The sequence below is a fragment of the Sander vitreus genome, chromosome 3, assembly GCF_031162955.1.
Source record: "Sander vitreus isolate 19-12246 chromosome 3, sanVit1, whole genome shotgun sequence".
In the NCBI taxonomy this organism is placed as follows: Eukaryota; Metazoa; Chordata; class Actinopteri; order Perciformes; family Percidae; genus Sander; species Sander vitreus.
In genome coordinates, this window is record NC_135857.1 from 8,899,833 (window position 1) to 8,918,742 (window position 18,910).

General features: G+C 42.7%; 1 protein-coding gene across 1 annotated transcript; it reads right to left on the reverse strand.

The window, feature by feature from the left end:
- Positions 1 to 1,789: 1,789 nt before the first annotated feature.
- Positions 1,790 to 18,509, reverse strand: dhx34 (DEAH (Asp-Glu-Ala-His) box polypeptide 34). The gene is made up of 16 exons (XM_078245883.1): positions 17,463 to 18,509; positions 15,328 to 15,639; positions 13,800 to 14,054; positions 13,592 to 13,694; positions 12,552 to 12,769; positions 11,534 to 11,708; positions 10,095 to 10,288; positions 9,186 to 9,287; positions 8,233 to 8,496; positions 6,915 to 7,088; positions 6,687 to 6,792; positions 5,977 to 6,083; positions 4,930 to 5,196; positions 4,387 to 4,578; positions 2,660 to 2,804; positions 1,790 to 2,035 (listed from the first exon to the last, which is right to left on the reverse strand). Exons 1-16 carry the CDS (start codon positions 18,153 to 18,155, stop codon positions 1,893 to 1,895), a joined length of 3,450 nt encoding a protein of 1,149 aa, XP_078102009.1. The 5' UTR covers positions 18,156 to 18,509; the 3' UTR covers positions 1,790 to 1,892.
- Between the last annotated feature and the right edge of the window lie 401 nt (positions 18,510 to 18,910).

Sequence of the window (18,910 nt, forward strand, 5' to 3'; positions counted from 1 at the left end):
TGCTGTCACAATGGCAGGAAACACAAAGTCAGTCGGTCACTGGACTGCCATCCTCCGATCCTAAAATAACCCTTTGTCCCCTCCCCTCCTCACACAAACACACACACAATCCCCACAAATCTGCAACACATAGACCTGCACACAGACACACACGTTCACTCGACGGTGCAGACAAACTGAACTAGTAAAGCCATTGCACACGATTTGCTACTTCTGGTTCAGAAATGGTGTTAGAGTACAGTACTGACAGTCATGCGGTCTATATTGCAGGCCCCATTCTTACATCTTAATAAATGTGCCTTTTGATTTCAGTAATCAATACCTTATGATTTCTAAGTAACTCTGTGTTAAGTACTATTTACTTTTTGTTTTGGGGTTATTGATTTTTTGCCAATGTGCATATTTTCAAATGTACGTATTTATTAGTTTCAAAGTAATTAATGAGATATTACCTGTTTATTTATTTATTGAGATATTTATTCTGATTCTTTATTTTTTTGAGACAGGTTTTTATCTTCCGTGCTGTCTTACTTCTGACTTTGTGCCAATGTGCTGCTTTGAGGTGTTACATATCGTGGGTTTGTATCATTATTAAACCCTCACTCTATATTTTAAATCAGTGTCTACTTCTCTCTCACGTGTCATTACCTCGCTGTTCCTTTTCCCAAACACTGGATCAAAGTTGTGTTCTAGAATTATTCTACAATGCTATGCTAATACGGCAGTGTTTCTCAAACTTTACCCAATAAAAAAACCACCTAACTGCCAAAATATCCCCAAAACAATAGGCCTCCTACTTCAACAGTATGTCACAAAGTAAAGCCAAATTAAATGACAGTTTTACAAAAAATCTTACCTACTCATTGTCTCTGTTGCCATCTTAATGAGGAAGAATGGTGCAGCTTATGCTGCCTTATCACCAAAACTATGTCTGTCTTAAAGCTGTAGTGTGTAACTTTTTGATATTAATGAACGTCCGTTATGTTCAAGCCATTGCCAAATGAGTTGCCACAAAGCTAATTGAGACTCCACACAACTCTCTCTGTATTTCTCAGTATGGCTATGTTCAGAAGATTGTGTCGTTCGGTGACTTTCCAGCGCAGAAACTCGAGTGAACATAATGACCACTTCTGAAGAGTCCATCATGTTTTTTTTAATCCTCCGTGTCCTCCTTGGCTACTAGCAACTGCGTGGAGGAGGGGGGGGGGGGGGGGCGGTGCGCGATCACAGAAGGCTTGTATCATGTGGACGCGCAGACAGTGTTGTTGTCATTACTTAGAATTCCTCATGGGGGAGACAGAAACTACGTACTATAGCTTTAAGCCAACTTGTCAGCTGACAGTAACCGTAAACTTTAGAGGCAGTGTCTCAAAACGGTCCGGCTTCATTGCAAAATTCCGACAAAACAGAAAAAAAACAGCTAATTCAAATAATAATGTTTGAATTTACATACAAGTTTTTTTTTTTTAAATATTGAAAACAACACATCTATGCTCCTCACTGTTAGGCTTTGGAGTTGGCTGCAGACAGGTTCAGAAACACCATTTTGATTTTAAATGAAAAACATGCTATTTTACCATTATTATTATCTACTTATTATCTACTCGCAGACCACTTTTTTGAGGACTACTAAAAAAAAAACTGAATGTATTTTTGTTTTTAGCCTTTGAATATGTTGGATATGTTGAAACTGTGGAACTATTATTTTAGGAAAGTAGATTTTACAAATGTGTATTTCTCCTCAGAACAATGCAGAGGGCTAGAGCAAATACATCCAGTGACCATTAGAGGGAAGCAATAGCACTTTAATAAAGTTCCTCAAGTACAAAAGGGAAGAAGAGAGGTGACACAAACGAAAAAACAAATTTGTTGTACAGTATAAACTCTGTCCTTTACTTAACAGAATACATGTGCTGCCTTTTATGTTTGAGGATCTCGGTGGATGTGAGCGACAGGTCTTCATCGCAGACGTCGCAGTGATAAACTCTGGTAAGACTGGACACTGAGGATGAGCTCGCCTTCCCACCTTCTGGCTCTGAAAAGCACAACACATACATACCTCACAATCAGTCTCAAGTTATTCATCTCTTAAAAAGGAACACACCGACTTATTGGGACTTCAGCTTATTCACAGTATCCCCCAGAGAGAAAAGCACCGTTGTTACTCTCTGCTCCTCACCACGGGGCTTCTCAGGTGCTGCGAGCAAATCACTCCGCCCAAGTAGCAGTGCTTCGCCTTCTGAGAATATAGTTCCCAGTATGTATACGGTTAGAAGACGGCTGTGTCTCATGTGGCCTTGTTATTTGTACTGCGACTGTACAAATCACAACATGTAAATAGGAAAATGTTGGCGTTATTTTTATCACTTATTGGGAGCAGTAGGCTAGATGGAGCCGGTTACCTCCAGGATCTGTGCTAAGCTAGGCTAGCGGTGGGGCCGTCAGACAGAGTTACAACACGCACAGAGATGAGAAGGGTGTGTATGGACTTATCTAACTCTGGGGGATACGGTGAATAAGACAAAGTCCCAATAAGTCGGCGTGTTCCTTTAATAAGTGTCGAGACAGCTGCTGAATGAGGCAGCTGTTGCATGTGTTCAAGTAATCGAACCCCAACAGATAGCTCAAAAATAAATATCAACGGAAGGAGATTCCTGACCTTCCTCCGGCTGCTGCTGTTCCCCTGCCGGCCTGCAGGAGGCCTCGTGCTGCATGCGTTCCAGTGGAGTCAGAGGCATGTACAGGTCACAGTTAGGGCAGGTCCAGAAAGTGCGTAAACACTCACTGTAGAGATCCTTTGAGTCCTGCAAACACAAGGACCCATGACACTTAATACAGTACCATTTAAACGTTTGGACACACTTTCTCATTCATTTGAATGGGAAAGTGTGGCCAAACGTTTGACTGGTACTGTAAGTCAGTTGTGGTGATCAGTTTACATTTCAATGACAAGTTAGATGCATTTAACAAGGAAGGCTGAATGGTTTGATTCCAAAATTATTGACGCCAACACAAAGAAAGAGGAAGGTAACAGACATCCGGCTGAAAATGGACATCCGGCGGATTTTTCGGCGGCACCTGAACCATCCCGTTAATGAAACCTCGTCGATATTCAGTTGTAAACTGGACTTTTCAGGAAAAGTATGTCGCCACGTGACACCAAGGTTTTACAGCTTTGTTGGCGCATTTGGGTTTAGTTGTTGATGTGAAGTAAAGCTCTGAGGCACTAACCTAACGTTACGTCGAGGCTCCCTTTTATACACCCTTACACTCGGAAATAAATGCCAATTTGATAGTGGCTGTGATGAGGTGACAAATAATGTGGAAAAGACAACTGTGACAACGCCTGGACCCCTGGATACAAACAACGACCAGCAGCAGGGACACTACCATGGTGTCCAAGGTAGAGTCAACAACAAGCACAAAATACATGTTGTCATTTGCAAATTTCAAATTTGGGGACGCAAATAACGTAATGACGATTCAGTTTTCTGTATGAACTGGACAGTTCAGTTTGTACAGTTCACCTGAAGTGACCTCTACAAATATAAACAGAACACAATAAACATTGTGGGATTTTTTAGGCCTTATTTTATTTTTAATAAATAAATAAAATTATTTTGATAGGACAGCTGAAGACATGAAAGGGGGGAGAGGGGAATCGGAGTCGAGCCAGCGGTCGCTGCATCGAGGAGTAAACCTCTACATATAGGCGCCCGCTCTACCAGGTGAGCTACCCAGGCGCCCGACACGGCACAATTTCTCTTGCAGTCGAAACATTTATTTTCCATCTCTGATTGCGTCTGAAATTCCACACTAACATGCTATTTAGTAGCTAAAACAGCACGTTAGATCTGTTAGTACGTCCGAAACGTAAGTACGAAACCAATAGTACGTGAATTGCATACTTTTTCCGGTGAAATATTACAGTATGCAAACACTGGACAGTACGCCGGCATGAGTATCCCAGAATGCAATGCGGTAGTAACAACAACGTTCACAACAGACAAGCGGACAGAAACCAAGGAGCTCTGTAACGTCAACAACGCTCTAATTTACATTTCTACATATTTACCTGCGACTGCTGGTCTAGTTATTTACCCTTCTTTCAGAAATGTAAGTGTTACCTGGCGATGCCGCTAGAGCTGAGGTCGGTAGGGGTTACCATGGTTACGCGTCTCCAACCGGCAAGGAGGCTCTCAGGAAGTGACGTTGAAAATTAGCAGCTCAGTGTGTCGGAAAAACTACTGTTTATCTACACAAAAGTATGTTGAACGATAGTATATGCATTTATTACGTAGTGCATAGTCTGCGATTTCGGACGCGGCCTCTGTGTAACTTTAAGCGAATGCTCGTCTAGGTTGCCACGGTTTCAGACAGACTCACAGCCAGACAGTTGTAGTTGAAGAAGCTGGAGACCCGCAGGCCTCCTTTAATGGGGTCCGGCTTGGCCTCGACTCCTGGAAACAGCGGGTTAACATCTGGAGCGTTGGTGTGAGACCGCTCTGACTGAGACTGGGGGCCAATGTACAGGTTCTGGGTCTGGAACGCTGTGAGTCGCCGCAGGCTGTAACTGACCTGGGAGGGACGGGAAGTAGAAGTACACAGAAAGTATATTAAATGAGATTGAAAAATGTGAATGAGTCACTGAGAATGTCTGGAAAGTAGAAATGAACAACAACAACAGACACATACAGTTCACACATAAACAGAATTATTATATCAAGACTACGTGTGTGAGCTACTTTTCAGGCCTGTTTTTGGGGGTGCAATTAATCCAAATTCTAATAGTTTTTAAACGATTTTGGCTCCCATCGATCACAAAAACAGAATAATTGGAGAAAAAAAAGGATTATTTTGCACATTATGTTTTGCAAGTGAACGCTTATTTTTGTGATTTTTTTTTTCTCCATAATGGAGCAGCCCTACCTCGGTGTAAAGCAGGAAGCGGACCAGGCCTTCGCTCAGCTTCTCCATGACTTTGCGGGACACCCCCTGGACTGCTGCTCCCCCCATCGTGCTCTGTCCCAGCTGGGACAGCAGGAGGCGCTCCCACTCGGCCCTGAGGGTGAGAGCGGTGGACAGCACCTTCAGGGCGTCCTCCGCCTCCCGCAGCTCCAGCTCCAGCCAGCCGTCCACCACCAGGCGCGTGCAGTCAGCGTTACTGTCCACAGAGTTGGCCACCAGCAGCAGAGCCTGGGGGGGGAGCACACGGAAACCAGAGCACTAGAAGATGGGGAAAGTACCAGAGCTTTGTGGAGGGCTCCTAGGAAGCTTTGTGTATGACGGGCTATAATATTGTCTTATTCACCGTATCCCCCAGAGTTAGATAAGTCCATACATACCCTTCTCATCTCCGTGCGTGTTGTAACTCTGTCTGACGCACCCACCGCTAGCCTAGCTTAGCACAGATCCTGGAGGTAACAGGCTCCAACTAGCCTACTGCTCCCAATAAGTGACAAAATAACGCCAACATTTTCCTATTTACATGTTGTGATTTGTATAGTCACAGCATGTACAAATAACAAGGTCACATGAGACACAGCCGTCTTCTAACCATATACATACTGGGAACTATATTCTCAGAAGGCGAAGCACTGCTACTTCTGCTACTTGGGCGGAGTGATTTGCTCGCAGCACCTGAGAAGCCCCGTGGTGAGGAGCAGAGAGTTCACCTGGAGTTGGCTCAGAGTTGGAGTAATATCACTCCACCCAAGTAGCAGAAGTAGCAGTGCTTGTAGAACAGGAGTGATGTGTGCACGTCTAGATGTATTTGTTAAAAAGCGAGCAGCAGCATTTTTGAAGTTGAAGGCGTGAGATGGAGGTCTGATTCAGACCAACATAAAGAGCATTACAGTAATCCAACCTTGAACTAATAAACAAATTATCAGGGTTAATAGTAGAGAATAAAAAAATAAAAATAAAATATTCAACAATTTGTGGTGGGAACAGGAACATTCCACATCTGGTACTAACTTGCAGCGCTGGAACCCGCACGCAGTTGGACAAATATGGCTTGTTGGTCTCCAACAGAGTGACGAAGGCTAGCAGCTGGTGTTTGCTGCTGTCCCTCCTATCAGGCCCTGCAGGCAGGAGACCAGAGACACAGAGACATGATGAGAGGCAGGCACAATAAGAAAGAGACATGTGAGGACAGCAACAAGACGTCGTCAGCGAGAAATATGGTTTATGCAACATGAAGAAAAAAAATGTTTTTGGGAAATGGTCCTGAATTATTAGAAACACAAATAACCTTTTCTAGATTCAAGAGTAAGTTCCAGGAAGAAAAAGTGTTGGTTAGTAGCTGATTAATAGATCAGCCAATGCTTAAAAAACATTATTTAGAAACCAAGTGTGAATTTAAATGTCTCATAAAAGGTGGATTTAATAAGTTCCCATGATTTATCTCCAAATGTCATTTAAATGTGTTTTTATCTTATGAACAGTAAACGTTTATCAATCATGACCTTATACTTATTGCATGCATGGGCCTCTCTTGTTATTGCTGTCCATTTTCTTTTCCCATGGGATAAATTAAAAAACGCTTGAAAACGGCTGTTTCACTTTTTTTAAAGTATTTTTTTACTTTTAAATTAAATAAGTCAAATCGACCATACCACTACACCACCGTTTCTTTTTAAAAATCTGCACGCAGTACTTGTAAAGAAGTTATTCCAGAGGTTTACCCATTTCTCTGGTGTCGCCCTCAGGCACTTGTAGCACCTCTGGGTCACTGGCAAACACACTCGTCGGGTGAATTACCACTCCCTGCTTATTCTTTGTGTGAAAGACCTAAACAATGTCAAATCACAACATGTTAGTGGAATATTTCATCACTACAGTCACTATAGAAACACAGGTTTTCCCCTTTATTGTATCACTAAAACTTGTATTCTGTGCAGCAGGAGCCTGACCTGGTCCGAGTCCTTGCGGGCGGTGTTGTGTTCGTCCGGCAGGGCCAGCTGGGGGTAGAGGCCTCGGCACAGCAGCAGCTTGAGCAGAGCCTGCTGGCGGGAGGACATGTCCTGACTGACGCTGGCCGCCTCCTGCAGCTCCGACACGTTGTGACGCAACTTGAACTTCACCTCCTGTTGCAGGACAAGTGTATGTTACACTCAGAGTGTACAGATCCACCTCTGTGAAGATGACTAGCCGTGATACCATATGTGCTGGCCTTTTTTTCTCTTTATACACAGATCTGTCAATCTCCTCATTTTCAATTCTACTTATTGCTTCCAGGACCTACAGAACTTCCCTTCTTTCTGCAAACAGCTGCAGCTCAACGGGGGAATCTGACACAAATATAATCCACAAAGCAGCACTTGCCTCTATAAATGAAAAACTTTGAAGTATTAAAGGTCCCATATTATGCTCATTTTCAGGTGCATTCAATATATTTTGGGTTTCTACTAGAACATGTTTATGTGCTTTAATGTAAAAAAAACAAAAAAAACATTATGTTTCTCATACTGTCTGTCTGAATATACCTGTATTCACCGTCGGTCTGAAACGCTCTGTTTAGAGCCTGTCTCTTTACACCCCCACCCCCCCCCTTTCCAGGTCTTCCACATCTGCCTCCTCAGTCTCTGCACTGTCATTGCAGTCGGGGAATGACTGTAACGGCACTGTAGCGGCACTTTCTACCTATATAAGTGCACTTTATGGACTTTATCCATTTTATTATCTCTTTTCAAACTATTTATTACAACTTTTGTACTGTTTGTTTTAGCTTTATTGTATTATTCTCCTTTTTTATTCGTTGTGTAAGGAAGACTTTTCATTGCATGGGGTAAGTTGTCTTTACTGTGCATATGACAATAAAACATCTTGAATCTTGAATATATAGTATAGTTGTGAACCGTACAGAAGTCCTGACGGCTCATTTAAAGGCATAGTTTCTAAATACAGGCTGTGTGCATTTCTCTGTGGATAGAGCGTTTTGATACTTCACAGTATTTGTATAGCACCTCGACCTGCTTTATAATCACAAAAGACATGGAAATCTCACTTATTACAATATGGGACCTCTAACTTTTAAAGATTGCAGGAATAATAAGACAGCTCAATAACATTTTTATTTATTCTACTTAATGGATCATACGTGTACCACAAAATGGCACACAAATAATGAGTGGACAGGGTTTCAATCTGAGTGTTAAATGCTGGTGTTGAAGTTTAGGGCTGCTCCTTTTGCAACTTTTTTCCCCATGTTATGCTGTACTCTGAGTTCACCTGTATGTCCATGTTCTGTCCCGATCCCTCCTGGTCCTTCTTGCCTCTGCCGCCTCCCTCGGTGTCGGATCCCGAGGAGAACTCTCCGTCCTGGCCCTCGTCCATCCTCAGGACTTTACGCCTGCTGCTCTCCTGCTGCTCGTGATCTCTCTTCAGCTGATGCAGCTTCTTCCTCTCGGCTAGCCTCTCCCTGCGCTGCCCGCGGTCACCGCCAGAGGGTGCGCTGTGCTCGGATTCCAGCAGGCCGTGGCTCCTCAGCAACTCCTGCTAACCACAGAGGAAGATGGCAGTGTCAAATCTTGTTTCTCAAATCAAAAACCTGTCATACAAGGTTCAAAATTTACTTTTTTGTCCACCAGCCAAATAGCGACACATTACCAATGTTTTGGTGGCTTGTGAGCAGTGGTGTAGTCTAATGTATTGTAGTGGGTATACTGTAGGCTACTGTATATAAATATATTGGCCTATATATATATATATATATGGGCCAGAATCTGCTTATGGGGGAGGGGGAGTACATATCATATTGGGGGGTCTGGGTGTCCTCCCCCAGGGTTATTTTGAGCGTCAAAGACTTCATTTTCTGCATTTGGATACACTTTTATGCACCAATTTACGGTGGAAATACCTTTATTTAGACTATGTGAAGAAGAAAAACACAGATGACAATTCAAAAATATATCAAAAATATAATGGAAATTATGTTGTTGTGTGTCATTGGGCATTTTTAAGTGGGTATATATATGGAAATCCTGGAGCTTTCTTAGTGGGTATACTGCATCTACCTGCGTATCACGTAGACTACACCACTGCTTGTGAGTAAAGCAAATTTTCCAGCTACTTGCCTATTTTACCAGCATTTGGCTGGTAGATGGTGCTAATTTTGAACCCTGCTGTCAAATGTTTGTTTTTTTGTTTTTTTTTTAATGTGTGAACTTCTGTCAGTAGCTTGCCTTGAACTGCCTGCGTAGGTTGACCATCTCGTAGAGCCGCTGCTCCTCCAGGCCTCTCCTCCTGCACCACTTCCTCGAGCCACCGCCTCTCTCTCCCTTCACCTGTTAAACTCAAAGATGAACAGTTTTATGTACAATGAAGTAGGGCTGGGTTTAAAAAGTCCATTTTCTGATTCAAATTGATCTTCATTTGAATGATCTGATATGGATTCATAAAATCCTAAGATTGATCATTTAAGAGTCAAGACATTGGCATCAAAAACTGCCATGGCCATTTTCACAGATGTACGGCCTTATACCGCTCTGCATCACACCGTCTGTCCTAAAGAAAGCACTTGCACTTTTTTATTTCTGTCTCTATGTAACTGCTTTGGGGTTGATTCTTAACGGCAACAATACTTTTATTTTTCTCGCGAGAGCACAATTTGAATTTGTTCAGCGAGTCACTCTGGCATTGAGTAACGATGCTCATTAACTATGCCCTTGTAGCCGAGCTGCACCAATCACATCGGTGTATCTGGTATAGGCGGGCCAGAGGCGAGCTAAACACATGACGACAGTTTAATCTACCAGTTAGCTCCGCTGGTAGCTAAGCGTATGCGTGCCGCCCCTCTAGTTGGGCCACTTTCATTACTCATTGCCAGACCCTTAATCTCTCAGATTTGGGTCTGGATTTCCAGGCTAGGTTGGAGAGGTTCCTTGTACAATTTTCAGAATTACTTAGAATGGAAATATGCCTGATCGAATTGATATTGAATGGAATCAAATCGGAGCCTTGTGAATCGGAATCTAATTGACTCAGTAAATCAGTGGCGATACCCAGCCCTACAATGAAAAACATCTTATACCAAATCTGTCTCACCCGTCATATCAAATAGCTGCTGTCTAATAAAGTTACTTATTACTGACCTCCACCCAGGCATTGAATGTGTTGAGCAGGGTAAAGGGGTCTCCGTGGTTGCTGTTCAGGGGCTGGCGGGAGGTGGCACAGTCCGGGTTGTGCTGTGCGCTGCGCAGGAAAGGCGACTGAACACTGAGGGCCGCCGCCACCGTCAACACGGGATCCACCAGCTTAAACAAAGAGCCCAGCACCAGCATCTTCCCTGAATCGACACAGACACGTTTCCTAAATCCAGCTGCTACTGGGTTTAAAGCACTTTTAAACTCCAGTATGTCAATCAATCAATCATGTAGAAATGTCATTGCCTAATTCAGTGGTTCTCAAACTTTTTACACCACGTACCACTTCAGAATATATATTAGGCTAGTACCACCATTATCGCCCACGTTAAAATAGAGCAGCACAGGCCTACCCTGTTCAGCTACGGACAGTTCACGCAGGAGGCAGGTTTATTCCTAAAAACATTATTTGTTCACAGCTACAGACATGCTGGACTTCCTCGGGGTTCCTGCAGCTTTCACCAAGTCAAATGTAAGACCTTTTGAGACCATTTTAAGACCATAATTAATTCAATTTAAGACCTATGTCACGACATCAAATAAAAAAAATAAGTCAGATGTCTGTGGCCGCGTTGGTTCAGTGGGTAGAGCAGGCGCACATATACATGGAGGTTTATGCCTCGACACAGAGGCAGCAAAAAAAAATTCATTTGAAGTTGTGATATAGTGAATTATATTTGGACCAGCAAAAGAGAGAATAAAAGGTAGCGTTACATGGATGTAGCAAAATGAAGACCTGTTTAAAATGATTTAAGACCTAAAACACAATACAATGAACGTGACTACGTAGCAGGCTGATATCGCAACAAACATATTTCCACGTAAGGAAACACTTCATTTGCATGACTTCTATCATAGTTTAAGTATTATTATTCAAAATGTTGTAGTGTTTCTACAGTATTGTGTTTTTTAAATTCATTTTTTTCAAAATATATCAGATTCCCTCTGTGTTTTACTAGAGGGAGCTCGCATACCTAGTAACAGTGGTACTTGTACCACAGTTTGAGAACCAGTGGCCTGATTCATTGTGATATTTGGTATAATTACTTCCAGTACCAAGCCTAAATTGATGCTATTTAAAGTTTATTTGGTAACACTTTACTTGAAGGTATCTACATAAGAGTGTCATGACACTGTCATGACACTCATGAACCCTAACCATAACCAAAATCAAATGACACTTACTAAAAGAAGCGTTATGTCATAAATGTTTATGACACGTTCATGACAGTGTCATGTCACTCTTACGTAGATACCTTCAAGTAAAGTGTAACCGTTTATTCAACCCTTCGCCACCATGTTGTGTTTCGGTTGTCAGATTCATGAAAAAGTTATAAGATGAAAAACAGACTGCCGCATACAACAGGAGTTTGGTGTAGGAAGCTTACCTATGACCACATCCACTGGCAGCTGTGCCAGCAAACTACCTATAGAGGTCAGTTCTCCACGACCGTCTAGCGCCCCCTGCTGCTTCAGATAAGTGACTGCCGTCTGGATACTAGCAGCTGGAGGCGGGTCAATGAAGACGAAAGAAAGAGGGTCTCCAAGACACATGCTCTTCATCTGCAGGACCAAAACAGCATGAAGAACGCTAGGATTTAACTACGGAAATTGAAGAATTAAACAGAAGAGTTGCTCAACAAATTCAAAAAGTTGTGGGGGGGGTCCTTTTCTGGAACACTTTCATAATCTCCAGTCAATTTAGAGAAGCACTCTCCTTCTCTCCCTGTTTTACAATGGTTTGCCCTAATATCAATTTTCAGTCCCATAATTGAAGCTGTTATATCCTTTGTCTTACGCGTCAGTTTTTGATTTCATTTTGCGATTATTATCAGCTATTTACTTATCTATGTATTTACTTTCTGTTCTCACATTATTTTACTTCTTGTTATTTAAAGGTGCCGTAGGTAGGATCGTATAGATCTAGAAACTTCTCAGTCCCTCCCCCCCTTTCGTCTAAAGCCTAAAACGGTCTCCTAAGCCCCTCCCCCCACAAGGGAGAATGAATGTGTGTGCATGAGCAGTGATTGACACGCAGTTAGACACCCCCCCCCTGGCCCTGATTGGTGCATCTGAACAGGGAGCGGTGGATTTTTGCAAACCTCACTACAGGCTGTAGGTGGAGCCAGAGGAGCTGGATTTATTTTAAATGACCTGCTTCATGTAGTTCTACTGGAACATAGGCTCAGTTTCAGCAAATATGACAGAAAGTTAGTTTTATAAGGCTTGCCTACTGCACCTTTAACCTGGCTTCCAACACTTGTCTCTTTTTTTAAACACTGTGTGTGTGTGTGTGTGTGTGTGTGTGTGTGTGTGTGTGTCTCAGCTGTTAGATGAGGTTTGTCAAAAATATTTGAAGGAAACAAAAGAAGAGTTGCTATCTTGCTTTCTACGGGATGCTGTTACCTGAAGAATGAGGGAGTCCAGTGCCACTCTGTGGATTTCAGGGACAGGATAAGGGGCGAAGGCATCGTAGTCCGACTCTGCGTACAGGCGGTAACACACTCCTGGACCTGTGCGACCGGCTCGGCCTTTCCTCTGCTCAGAGCTGGCTCGGCTGATCCAGAACTCCTGCAGACGTTGCATCTTAGCCTTAGGGTCAAAACTCATTTCCTTTACCTTCCCTGTAAAAGAATGAATAACAAAACAATCCATGCATAAGGTTGTTGCATCTTATTCTGGGCCATGTATTCTTTTTTTTGCCCTTGTTTACTATTTCAATTTCGAAAACATCTCTCCCCCCCAAAATACTGCATGACAGATTTGGTATCTTTCGAACCTTTTGGATCCTCACTAAATTTAAAATGGAGAGATTTTGAACTAAACTTGGCTGCACAAAATTAGGTTTGTAAGGATTAGTCTGGATCAACGGAAGTACATTGTGTTGCCGTTTTCCAAAATCCCTTCGCTACGGGAAACGGCAACACCTTCCAGCTAGCGAGCTACACGCTGAAAATGTCAAGTTTGAAAGAAAATCTGGAGACAGTCCTGCTTGATTCTTTCGGGGAATGAATGTAAAGATTTACAAGGAATATGTTTACGGCCTTTCCTCTCTAACTGGGAGGTTTTGGGAGCGACTGGTGGGATTGCTGTGGACGCAGTACACACGGAGATACACTGGTGAGAGCCAATGAGGTTTAACCATGTATCCAGCTAATTGAAATAGCTCACGTTACTGTATTCTACAGTACAGCTGACTTCATTTAATATTGTATGTGGCGTTTTCTTTTGCGGGGTGCAAATGTTCCACCAAAACGAGTTCCTTCCCGAGACCATTTAGTCGCTGCGTCCGGAGCTTAGCGCCGCCCAAGACGATTGTGAATGGTTTAAAGAAATGCAAATGCACGCATCTGTGGTGTAGCCAGACCTTACTCCACAGAGCCATGGAGATAGAGCTGGCAATGCGAGACTAGTAAGGAGTGGTAGGTGTACTCCAAGTGCCATACCTGAGTCTACAACAAAGCGCACTCCATCTATTGTCACGGAGGTCTCTGCAATATTGGTAGAGATGATGCACTTTCTCACCCCAGGAGGAGAAATGTCAAACACCTGAAGAATAACATGATGACAGAGGATTAGTGATGAACCCTAGCCGACATATCCGATTCAAACATTGTAGTATGTCCACTCTGATCCAGACGAAGCAGACTGTGCCTTATCCTGCTGGGCCAGTGAGAGGGTGCTGTGCAGCGGTAAGACAATCCAGCGGCGTGTGTGTGTGCCATAAATCTGACAGGCCTCCTGGATGGTGGAGATCTCCGCCACGCCGCTGAGGAAGATAAGCAGGTCGCCGCGCTCCTCTGGAGGATAACGCTGATCGATGCCCTGCAGGATGCGCAGATATGGTCGGGGATCCAGTTTCTCTGAACGCGAGGGCTGCTCCTCAGCTGGAATGGGCTGGTATATCACCTTAGTACAAGAAACAGAGGGGGAAAAGTTGGATGCAATTTAAAAGAAAATATCTAACAAATTCTCAAACCCTGAAAACACAGAAAATGTTACTTTTGGAACATAATTCCCTAATTTAAAGCTTCAATTTGTATTGCAGGCGGCAATTCAAAATAGAATCCGTTCAGTGAAGAATACATTAAACTGACATACTAAAGTGTATGTATTTTTGTTAAAGCTACATTGTGTAAGAATTTCTCCCATCTAGTGGTGAAATTGTATATGACAACCAACTGCATATTACTTTCTAGCCCCTACATATATATATATATGTATATATATATATATATATATATATATATATATATATATATATATATATATATATATACATATACATATACATATATATATATATATATATATATATATATATATATATATATATATATATGAAAGCACTGGTATCAGATCTTCTTAAGAATGTCTATTACTCTCAAATGTATTGAGAGATGATGTTTTTTGGGTCCTTTGTGGATGCATTAAAAATCTGATAACGTTAACCAGCACTTGTTGCTTTAATGAAGGGAAGTCTTGCCAGTGCATTTGTCTTTGAGCATGCCCACATCAAGGCGCAGAAAACGGATTCCATCTCGTGAGATGCATGTTGTGGAATTTTTCAGAAACACCATGTTGTGTGTATGATGAGACTAAAGGGAAAGCTAAGACAACATCAGGTCATTCAGAGGTCACAGGGCAGGGCATGAGAATAGTCAGCCAGTTTTTAATAAACCAAACCTGTTCATGTATAATTACGTTCGTCTCTCTACAGATTCAAGGTAGCGTAGACAGCTGCATGACAAGGGAATGATTTGATTCAGGACCGTCTCCTTTTGGAGGTCGGTGGGCCTGCCACACTTTAGCATCTGATTCTTCCCAGAGAGAGGGAGAGAGAGAGGCTGAACTAGGCTTTAGCATCTATGTTCCGGTGACTACAATATCTTTGTTTACCTTAAAAGGGTCAGCTAAACGTAATGCCTCCAGCATGAGTTTAAATACACCTTCAGGAAGACAGGAACTTCAGAGTTTGGACGGCACTACATGATAACACATCATGGTTAAACTGTACTGCCTGCTTAATTGTCTCCTCTATTGCGTGTTCATTAAATGCTTCTGTGTTATTCATTATAATCTCCAGAACATTCTTCCCGTATGTGAAATGAGTTGTGCTGCTCCTGAGTTTTTCCTTAACAATGCATGTTCACATCTGTGATCCCCGCCACCCGCTGCTTACCTGTATGGGAAACAGGCGGCCTGGCACCTGCAGCACGGGAGCACTGTTGAAATAGTCGGAGAAGAGTTTGATGTTGATGGTGGCTGACATGAGGATGAGACGCAGGTCGGGCTGCTCCGCCAGCAGAGAGCGCAGGACCCCGAGCAGGAAGTCACAGTGGAGGTGTCTCTCGTGGACCTCGTCCACGATCAACACCTGGTACTGGGCCAGCGTCCGGTCCTGCTGGATCTGCCGCAGCAGCAGCCCCTCCGTCAGGAACAGCAGTTTGGTGGCCGGGGTCCGCGTGGTCTCAAAGCGGATCTGGTACCCCACCTGCAAAACACGATTAGATATTAGAGGTGGTATCTTCAAATGGCTTGCCTGGCTGCTTACTTGCTTAGCATAGTACAAGTAAAAAGTACCCATTACTCAGTGCTCAGAATGGTCCATTTCAGAACCACATTTAATCATTGCATTATAATTAATAATGCATTCATGTGTGCATCACTTTAATGCTGCAGCTGGTAAAGGCGGGACTAATTTAACTGCTGGGAAGCTTGTCCCCCCCAGGGGATCAATCAAGTTTTACCTTAATCGATTATAATCCATTGTTATTTTTTCGTTGGTTATATTTCGTATTATTGATCCGAATCTGTAAAGTAAAATTAGGGATCGACCGATACTGTTTTTTCAAGGCCCATAGCGATACCGATTATTAGTAGTCAATGAAACCGATAACCGATATTTGGAACCGATATGCATTTACAGTGAAAATGAAACTCTTTAAGGCAAAATTAAGATTTTGGAATGTTACAAACTCCAACACAAAGTTTTGTATAAATGCTTTAAGCAAGTGTTTAATAAATGAGAAACTTTTCAACATAATCCCCAGTAACAGAGTCAGATAGTGTTGTGGGCGGGACATTAAGTCAGACTCAGTGGTGAGGGAAACCGAAGCAGAGGGACAGACACAGAGATGTAGCCGAGCCAAAGTAGACCACTTTTTAAATTCATTAACTTTATCGGTTCTCAGACAAATAAAACGCTGATACAGATAATCTGCAAACTGCCAAATAACGGGCCGATAATCGGTCTATCCCTACTTAAAATACGTATCGTAATATTTCCCTGTAAATGGTAGTGGAGTAGAAGTATAAAGCAGCAGAAAATGGAAATACTCAAGTACAGTACTTAAGTTGCTCTCCACCACTGGGCAAAACTCCCTTAAGTCCAGTTCTCTTTTACTGAGTTCTCTTTTATAAATATTATAACTCAATATCGTTATCGCGATATCACGTTGCGCAATATTATATCGAAAGTGTTGCGATGAGTATGCTACATTTTGTTTATTTTGTGGAGCGCTGCGTCCCGTCCGTTGGCTCTGTGGCTTAGCTGTGTTCAATTTAGAGTCCGCTTGAAACGCTATAATGATCATGTTTCATTGGCCAGTTGCCGTGCCACTTGCACGTGTTAGTGCACGTGTTAGTGCACGTCAGCGCACGGGTCCACTACGTGATAAACCCTATGGAGCGTACCACGTGACGTGTGTGCACATTTTGACAGAGCGACAGCGTAAGTGTAGAAATAGATAAAGACAACAAAACGGAACGAATCAGAGAAGCTAAAGAAAAGGTGTCCTGTTCTGTAGACACGGTCGTTATTTATGTATTCATGTTGTACCAGTCCAATGTGACCGTCAGTTGAAATAAACCTTGTGTTGTAAGAAAACTTGTTTTATTTGTTATGAATCTATTTTGATGCGTGTTCCCGTAACTTTTGTAATTTGACATATGTTTAAAATATCGAAATTAATATTGATATCGCAATATTCATAATCGATATTGCAATATCACATTTGGTCAATATCGTGCAACCCTAGTTCATAGACTTAAATGTAGATCTTTGGTTCATAGACTTTTTTTTTTAATGTAGATCTTTGGTTCATAGACTTTTTTATGTAGATCTTTGGTTCATAGACTTTTTAATGTAGATCTTTGGTTCATAGACTTTAAATGTAGGTCTTTGGTTCATAGACTTTTTTTTTTTTTTTTTTTTTAATGTAGATCTTTGGTTCATAGACTTTTTTTTTAAATGTAGATCTTTGGTTCATAGACTTTTTAAATGTAGATCTTTGGTCTAGCGGTGCTGCGACAAACCTTTGAGCCGTACTGATTGAGACTCTCAAAGCTGACCCTCTTGGCCAGGGAGATACAGGCGATGCGCCGAGGCTGAGTGCAGGCTATGTGGTTGAAGCCAGCCGAGAGAAGATACTGAGGTACCTGGGTAGATTTCCCACAGCCTGTGTCCCCTGCCACAACAACCACGGGGTGCTTTCGCACCAGCTCCACTATCCGGTCCCGGTACTGGAAGATGGGCAGGTTCTTCTGCTCCCGGCGAAGCTTGGCCAGCTTCCCAAAGCTCTGTCTCTGGCTGAAGTCCAGGAAGTGCAGCAGAGCCAGGCGGCAGTCTGAGATCTCCTGGCTGCCTGGACCTGAGGCTCTCTGCCGGCCTCTGTGCTCGGACTTCCCCAGGCGCTCCTCCACATCCGCGGTGCACACAGACACATTGATCCTGTAGCGGGCATCGTACTCTTCAGGAAGGCCGAGGTCTAGCGCTCCGGCGCCAGTCTTTCTCCCGTCTTTCCTGTCCTCTTTTGCTCCTGCTGCAGACATGTCCCTCTTTGTTTTAAACCTCTGGAAGCGGTCAAAGAAAGACCAGAACTCTCTGTGCTCCTGGCTGCCGGCCTGGATGTAGTCATGTCGGCGGAAAAAGATCTCGTCCAGTTGGGCTCGGCACTGCGGGCTGTCCCAGTCCCAACTCCGGCTGTCTCTCCCCCGCTCCGAATCCATGTTTACCGTGGGATACGGTACTCGCTTCCAACATCAACCACGTTCATTCACCAATACATTAAATAGACATTCGGGGCTTTACAAACAGGTAGCTAGCAGTTGAATAAACATGTCACCTCTAAACTGGATAACTTACGGACAAACTAACAAGGTCCCTCCGTTTTAAACCCGATGTTTTGATTCCATGTGTCTAAGACAGACCGAATACACGTTCTTAGCATTGTTTTAAACTGATATATCTGAGATTATCGGACACTAATAAGTCAGGGCTGACAAAAGAATGAAAAACAACTGGACACATAGCTACAGCTTCGACTGCTGCGAAGACCGGGGGAACAATAATACGGGAGGACCGTTTCCGCTCTCCGCTCTCAGCTCTCAAATATCTTCCGATTAGATTCGTTTGTTCTTTGTTCCGGCGGTAAAATATCCATAAAGTTGGATTTTTGGAAAGAAGTCTTTGAGAATGATATAGTGTTTAAAACAGCACATGCAATCATTATTGAAAGTATAAACTGTATCATTTATTACTGTGGTAAAGTTGGTTTCATATTGAACATTGGCTATTCGTCACATTCGAAAAATCTATTATGCAGCTTACCATTTTGACCTATTCATGTCAAAATACTTCTGATGAACTCAGCTAACCCCCCTACACATAACACAAAGCTTCTTTTCTCAAAAAAACATCCTTTGATTTTTTAAAATATTATTTTTATTATTTTATTTGATCTTTGTAGACCCAATTTGAGTTC